At 44.7% G+C, this 8,321-nt stretch overlaps 1 protein-coding gene across 2 annotated transcripts in view; it reads right to left on the bottom strand.

The window, feature by feature from the left end:
• Positions 1 to 4,300: 4,300 nt before the first annotated feature.
• Positions 4,301 to 8,321, bottom strand: part of HTR2C (5-hydroxytryptamine receptor 2C) — a 289,469-nt gene continuing 285,448 nt past the window's right edge. Inside the window, exon 6 of one of the 2 annotated variants that reach the window (XM_045471406.1) lies at positions 4,301 to 7,811. In XM_045471406.1, the coding sequence (XP_045327362.1) occupies positions 6,985 to 7,811 (827 nt within the window). In that variant the 3' untranslated portion in view covers positions 4,301 to 6,984. The remainder of the gene's footprint in view (positions 7,812 to 8,321) is intronic. The other variant, XM_045471407.1, reaches the window with a different exon arrangement.

Here is an 8,321-nt window from a genome sequence, read left to right as displayed (position 1 = left end):
TCCGGGCTCTGAGCTGTCAGCATGGAGCCTGACACGGGGCTCGAACCCACGGAGTGTGAGATCCTGACCTGAACTGAAGTCGGATGCCGGACCAACCGAGCCACCCAGGTGCCCCATAAGGTTTCCTTTTGTTAATTTTCACAATCATATCAAGACAGTGTGTAGCCAGTGGGCCAACTGAAGCTAGTTCGGGTGTGAGGTTTTAAGTCAGAGAGGTAAACGAGGATCAGTCCATAAATTTCCTTTCTGTGTCTTTCAGCACTGCTTCTCAGGATCTTAACAAAAAGAATTGTTCAGAATAAAATAGAAATAATTAGTGCTAAAGCTTGAGCTTGGGTGTAAGGTTACAAGTTTAGAAGTTAGAGTTTAATCCTAAGGGAGGGTTAAAACCAGGGGAAGCACGGGAGTTCATGATAAGGGTAGGGTTAGAGATTTGAGCAATGTTAGGGTTTACAGAAAAGCAGGATCATAATTACAGGTAAATGTTCGGATTTAGAGTTAGGGTTAAGGTTAGTGTTAGAAGTAATTATAACGTTAAGGGGAGGGATAGGATTACATATAGACATATTTAAAGTTAAGGATAGAAATAATGTTATAGGTAAAGTGTGAGAATATGGGTAGAGTCAGGATTAAATTGAAAATTAAATGTAGGGTTAACTTTTTTTTAACGTTTATTTATTTTTGACACACAAAGAGAGAGACAGAGCATGAGCGGGGAAGGGGCAGAGAGAGGGAGAGGGGGACAGAATCTGAAGCAAGCTCCAGGCTCTGAGCTGTCAGCAGAGAGCCCGACACGGGGCTCGAACCCACAGACCGCGAGCTCATGACCTGAGCTGAAGTCGGATGCTCAACGCACTGAGCCACCCAGGCATCCCGGTAGGGTTAGCTTTAATGGAAGAAAGCGGTCCCCTAATTTCCCTTCCCTCTGCCACGTGGAAGCACATGTAAAGATGTGGCATCTAACACAATTTTTTTCTTTTTTTCTGGAGTAACGATGATGAAAAGAGGTTTCGTGGCAACCCATATTGAGCACGGAGTGTGAGCACAAAATGAGCATTTGCGTTGTTAAGCCGCTGAGACTTTGGGGTTGTTTCTTGTTGCACCTTAGTTGAGGCTGTCCAGATGGAATCAGAAATCTAAGAATCTTAGTGAGCTGTTGATTGAGAATACCTTCAGTAAGAAGAGAAATCACGTACAAAAACATTTACTGGCACGCCTTGTTTTATTGCATTTTACTGACTTGTGCAGACGGTGCATTTTTTTCCAAATTGGAGGCTCTGTGGTAACCCCGTGTCACGTAAGTCTATCAGTGCCATTTTTTTTTTTTTTATTAACACCATTTTTCCAACAGCGTTTGCTCACTTCGTGTCTCGGTGTCACATTTTGGCAATTCTTGCAATGTTTCAAAGTTTTCATAATGATTTTATTTGTTATGGCAATCTTTGATCGGTGATTATGACTCACTGAAAGCTCAGGTGATAGCATTTTTTAGCAATAAAAATATTATTTATTTATGTTTTAAAAGATTTTTTTAAATGTGTCTTTATTTTTGAGAGATAGAGACAGAATGGGAGTGGGGGAGGGGCAGAGAGAGAGGGAGACGCAGAACGCCAAGCAGGCTTCAGGCTCTGAGCTGTCAGCACAGAGCCCGATGCTGGGCTCCAGGCCACGAATGGTGAGATCATGACCTGAACGGAAGTTAGACGCTCAACCGACTGAGCCACCCAGGTGCCCCTCTTTATTTATTTTTGAGAAAGAGAGAGAGAGAGAGAAACAGAATGCAAGTGGGGGAGGGGCAGAGCGAGAGGGAGACCCAGAATCTGAAGCAGGCTCCAGGTTCTGAGTTGTCAGCACGGAATGTGACGTGTGGCTCGAACTCACAAACTGTGAGATCATGACGTGAGCCCAAGTCGGACGCTTAACTGACTGAGCCACCCAGGCGCTCCAGCAATAAAATATTTTTGAAATGAAGACATGTGCATTGTTTTTTTAGACATTATGTTATTGCACCTTTAATAGACTACGTTATCATGGAGACATAACTTTTATTGCACTAGGAAACTATACAATTCATTTGACTCACTTCATTGCAATATTCACTTTATTGTGATGGTCTGGAAATGTACCCGCAATATCCCCAAGGTATGCCTGTGTTTCTTTTCACCTTCATTTGCCTGCATTTTGGCTCAAGTGAAAGCCAGGTCCTTTCATGTTATTTATATAGGTACTGAACCAGGTGATGAATCTTTTTCATCCCGTAAATATACTATTTGTGACGGATACTATGCTACCCTGCCAAGATCCCACTTGCGGGGCTGAAGGGTTCCTTCCCCCAGTGTTAGGATGATTGTGGACTGACAGCTTTTAGCTATAGGCCTTCCTTGAGAGTTGCCTCTGTTGAAAAGAATGGCCTGGCATGTGTGTGGATCCCAAGATCATTTCCCAGCAAGCGTCTCACACACTCCTCTCCATTTCAGGGTGTGCATCCCAGGGGGCCCAACCTATCTCTTAGAGCTATTTATGTTCATAAGTATGCTATGGGTCACATAACATTTGAGAGCCACTATGATGCCACCCACTTCTGCTGACATTGCCTATAAAAATACCTCTTTCTAGCATATTCCGTTGTCTAGGTGATATGGTGGCCTATGTCTAGCAAGAATATACAGGGAGAAATGGGCCTCAACCTTGGAGAAGGCACTGGCCCAGTTGGGAGCTGAGAAACTGTGGAAACTGTGCGTTTCCTCAGCAAGGAGAAACATACTGGTAATTGATGGCAAGAAGCGTCTTTCTCTTCTCAGACCGTGAAACCTTCCAGTGCTATGGGACCAGGTGCTTCAGTCTTCCCCTGCCCACCCTCCGTTCCACACAGTGGTAACAACTCCCGTTCTGTGCCATCAGAAATTCTAGCCTCTCCCCATTGCCTCACTTTTGGGGAAGGGTAGTCCCCTAGCTTCCGGGTTAAAATGTATTTCTGGCCGTGGGCAGCAGTGACCCTGTTGTTTCAAGTGACGGTCCAACTTTTATGTCTGGACGCACTCTTAGGCATCAACCTGGTCTTTGTTGCAAAGGAATGAGGTGTTCCTGCTTTTTTCTCTGGGAACTGAAGTCAGGCCAGGATCATCTAGGCTCACTCATCATCAGGAAGGTATAAATGTTGAAAGAAAAGGCCAATGTATGTTGTCATCCCTGGTTCCGAGTGTGAGGGAACAGAGTGGCTTAGCACAGTGACCCTGATTCGAGAGGCATCCAAAGCTACGTGGAATAGAGGGAAATTCAGGTGCTACATGACTGGAGACCCAAGAGTTGTGAGGCCCATTTTGGCAACAGGAATAGATAACGCAGTGCCCACAAGTACTGATCATGCTCAAAGCTTAGCTGTTGAATGTAGAGTAGCTGCTAAGTATTGGGGATAAAACCATCAACGAGCTAGACATGGTCCTAAGGTGCCTGGGTGGCTCAGTCGGTTAAGCATCCAACTCTTGGTTTTGGCTCAGGCCATGATCCCACAGTTCATGGGGCTGGAGCCCCGTGTCGGGCTCTGTGCTGACGTGTGGCCTGCTTGGGATTCTCTCTCTCCCTCTCTGTTTCTCTGTCTCTGTCTCTCTCTCTCTGCCCCTCCCCCACTCATGCTCTCTCTCTTTCTCAAAATAAATACATAAACTTTAAAAGAAAAGACAGACATGGTTCTTTCTGTTCTTGGGGAGCTTAGAGTCTGGTGGCAATAAGATAGTAATGAAACTTACTGCAAAGAGTATATGAGCCATCCCAGGCCACTCCTCGGGTTGAGGAAGGGAGGATAACTCGGGAGCACAGTTATTCCGCTCACGAAGCATCAGTGGTGTTTGTTAATATTGTTTTGTTGTTTGCACCTCTTTTTTAAAAAATGCTTTTTTAATGTTCATTTTTGAGAGAGAGACAGAGTGGGAGCAGAGGAAGGGCAGAGAGACAGAGGGAGACACAGAATCTGAAGCAGGTTCCAGGCTCTGAGCCCGACCGGGGGCTCGAAACCCACAAACCGCGAGATCGTGACCTGAGCCAAAGTCAGGCGCTTAACTGACCGAGCCACCCAGGCGCCCCTGTTGTTTGCGCCGCTTAATTGTCTTTCCTCTGGTTTTGCCGTCTTTGGGTACATGCAGAATTAATCAGAAGAGTGGTGTTTTCTGGTCCTGTTTGTCTTTTTGAACTTATTTTTATAGGACATGATTTAATTGTCAAACAACATGAAGCATCGTTTCATGTCTTCCTATCTTCCCCTTCAAAAGGCGCAGGGGGGGAAAAAGACACGTGACAAGCTAGCCAACATTTAATAAATTTAATAAATTAATAGGAAGTATCACAAAAACCTGGAATGGATAACATACAGGAGCCACGAGTAAGACAATACTTGGCAACCACTCACAAAAAGTACCATTTGACAAAGGAGAAGATTTACAGGAAATAATATACGGCAGTCTGTTGCACGTGTCTTAAACAGATAAACATATAGAATATAGTACATCAAAATGATTCGTTTGACAGCAAATTCACCACGTTTACATTTATCACATGGAGTGTTGTTTTTTTTTAAAACATTTACAAAAGTTTGTAGATTTAACACTGAACTGTAAGATTTATATCCAAATGAGCATATTTGTTTCATACCAAACTGCACAGAACTTACGAATAGCACACGATTTGAGAATAATGACTGTGTTGGGTACTATGAAGTACTACTACTCGATGACATAAGGATTATTAACAAATGTGCTATAAGCTATTATCATTCAACTTATTGCTAGTGCTTTTGAAAATCTGTGGTTTGTATTTTTTTTTTCTTTGTAAAACATGTGCTACGAGCTTGCCCTGCTAGTTAAGAAATCAGATGTTTCCAATTTTCTCCAATAGTCACAATACTTCAGATCTGAATGCGCAGTCGTGTTAAGGACTGCTGAAGGATTTTCTCCAGTCCTGTTAAGATCACCTACTCTGTCCCGCCTCAACACAAATCGATGGATTCATGCAACATACACAGCATACATGAGGGACACCATGTGTATTGCAGAACTCGTGCTTCATGCATGCTGGGTGTCTTCAGACATTTTCGTGTCAGTAAGAATTAGATCGTCTCGTTCCGTTTCTTATAATTGGTTTAACATGCGGTTCGACAGAGCTAGAACAGGCAGGTAGACTTGACTTTCATGTCAGATTTGGGCATGCTCAAGCGATTGACGGATATTCGGCAGTGTTGCTCATCGAGTAGAGACTGTATGAGTTTCCTCGAATACAGCAGCTCTCCCACTGCCCTGGTGGCAGACGGTTGGATTTATCTACGCTGTGTGTTGAGAACATCGACCAGGGGTTTTTGAAATTCAGATTCTGCCTTCACCAACCGAGAAGCACACGCTAAGGCGCGTAACTGTCAGGCATCAGAGATGGCATCATGCATTCTTCGGGAAATTGATCCACAGTCGTGTGAAATGGACACACATGGAAAGATAGTCACTGGAAACGCTTGTATACTCGGAACACAGCGTAGACTTAATGGTCTGACTTTAGCAGTGCTTGAAAACCTCTCACGGTTAGCAAACAAGTTAAATGGCGCTGAATTCTTAGAGCAGCAGGCCCACGAATGGAAACGATGGCCAACACTTATTGTGACACAACGCTATATTTTAACAAAGATTTAAACCTCTGCTACACAACTGCAGGACAATGAAGAGCTTTCCACTTTCACAAATTAGCTGCAGCCTCTTCCTGCACGAGAGCTTGGAAGGATCTGAAAATGAGATACATTTTGTTTAAAATCCGAATGGAAACTCTGTATTTCTGTTTTTCCCAGAGTTCAGTACAAGCTTGTTTTTTAATTACTTTTTTTTTTTTTCACATTCTAAGGGCCTAATTCTGTAGTCCTTAATCAAGTAAAACTTCCAAGGTTTTGGTCACCTATGCTCTTCCTGCGCAAGTTTTACTCAAAAATGGACTGCTAAATTGGGTCCTATAGACAGAGGTACCGTAATTATGAAAATACTTTAATAAGGCTCAAAATGCAAATTTCACTTTGTGTGTAGCACACGAATTTCCAGGATTCGGAGATCAAAACCCAATCGACGTTGAATCCTGGATTGGGAAATAACTCTGGGATCTCATTCCCCAGTTTCATCACAGAATTAGGTATTTACTAAGGACCAGAATGAAGACGTTAATTCCAGTTTGCTTGGCATTGTAATCAGAATTTGAACATTGTCCTTGAGAAGTGAAAAGCTATTGGTGTATATATCTCGTATCAGCCTTCCACTTCCGTAGTCCTGGTCATCCAGCTGCTATGTTAAAAGACCACTATGTTTGGGGACGGACATTGCAGTAAAATACCAACACGACATTCTGACAATGTCAAATTTTGCCCCTGTATGTGACAACGAGGCTAAGTTCTACCTTTGACGTCGCGAATAGGTGTGATAAGGTCATCAGAAGGCAGAACCTATCTTACTACGTTGATGTGTGTAGATGAGCAGAGCAAGAGTTTAAAGCGTATATTTACTGTTAACCCGGGAAAAGAGTCCAGCGAATTGTCAATTTTGGTGTGGCTGAAGTGTAACCACTGTCCCCGTACATCATTCTGGTCTCACGCAAACGCCACCTGAGATGAACATCGACATTTCCTTACGCACAAGAGTGAGTGGGCGAGAGAGAGACAGAGAGAGGGGGGCGGGGGAAGGAGGGAAGGAAAGAGGGAGGGAAGGAAGAAACATCAACGTTTTACGCATCGAATAATCAAAATAAGTTATTCTCCATCTGTTATAAGCAGTAAATATAGAACCCTAAATCTCACTATTGTATGCATGATTGTAAAGTTGCAAAGCTATATACAAAAACACTTTTTTTTTTTTTTTAAATCGGACGACGATATTTACATTAGGTATGACCGACAGAAGAATTAGAGAACCTTTTTCTACGTTGGTAGCTTTCCCGCAGGAAAGGCCTCTGCCGCTTCCGCACTGCTAATCACACACTGCTGATCCTTTCACTAATCACATTGGAGGAGTTAACCGGCAGCTCCAAGTTCTCTACCTGCATCTCTATACCGGGCTCCCGATCATCCGCTTTCTTAACCACCGGTTCGTTGGTGTGCCGGTAAATGTTAACGTTAAGCTCCCTCCCAGACAAAGCAGTGGCCGCGACCCTCGGGATCTGTCTGACCGGAGGCTTCTTCTCTGCCTTATAATTGCAGCGCAAATAGTTAGAGAAAGCCCTTCGGTAAATTTTGTTGAAAAGCGTGTACACCAGAGGATTAATGCCCGAACACACATAGCCAATCCAGACAAACACATTCAGAAGCTTCTCCATGAGCTTCTGATTACAGGCCTTCCCACACAGAACCGACAGAATATTGGTGATGAAGAACGGGCACCACATGACCAGAAACACAAAGAAAACAATGCCAAGGACTTTCGACGCTTTCCGTTCGTTGTTGATGGCTTGCATGGTGCCCCGGGGACGGCGCTCTTTCTTCTTCCTGCGGCGTGGGTTCGGGTCCTGGTTGGGGTTGGGAGCGCTCTCTTCCTCGGGGGGGTTCCTCTTGCAGCACTTGAGACAGTCCAGGCTTATTCTGGGCGGTTCCTCGACGTGGCCGTGCAGTAACATCAGGGCTTGGCGGCGGAGGACGTGGATCGTCAGGCAATACGTAATCACCATGATCGTCAACGGGATGAAGAAGGCGACGAAGGACCCGATAAGGACGAAGTTTGGGTCGTTCAGCACGCAGGTCGTGTTGTTGACGAATACTTTCTCTTCGTCTCTCAGTCCGATCACTGGGATAGGAACTGATACCCCTGGAGGAACAGAAGAAGAAGGGAAGGTCTTGTTACAGAGCGCTGGAGAGCTGCGCGGGTTTGTACAGCCGCAGACATCCATCCAATCGCACTTTGCCGGAGAAAATTCCGAGCTGATTCTTTGTTGAAAGCTATTCATGGCCTGAGTTGATAGGCACGTGAAAGAGAAGCAGGCGGGCCTCAGAAAATGGCAGCTTCTCTCCTGTGGGGAATGCCTTCCCCCCACATTTCTGTGCGGGAGGCAAGGAATTACCATTGTTGCTTGTGTGTAAGAGTGCATCGTGTCTGCTTCCTTTCATTTCCAGCTCCCAGAACTGCGCTGACGCACAGAGGGCACTCAACAATCGTTGAGTGCATGGATGCGTTACTTCTATACTCAATGCCATTGATAAATTCAGAGGTTCGTGTTGTTGGCATGTCATCTTCCGCATGCAATAAAAATGATGCACATACCGCCTACGACACTCATCATAGCCTATCAGGGTTGGCCGGGCTGAGTTTGAGAAGAGC

This window comes from Leopardus geoffroyi, chromosome X, assembly GCF_018350155.1.
Source record: "Leopardus geoffroyi isolate Oge1 chromosome X, O.geoffroyi_Oge1_pat1.0, whole genome shotgun sequence".
Lineage (NCBI taxonomy): Eukaryota > Metazoa > Chordata > Mammalia > Carnivora > Felidae > Leopardus > Leopardus geoffroyi.
This window is presented reverse-complemented; position numbering and strand designations above follow the sequence as displayed.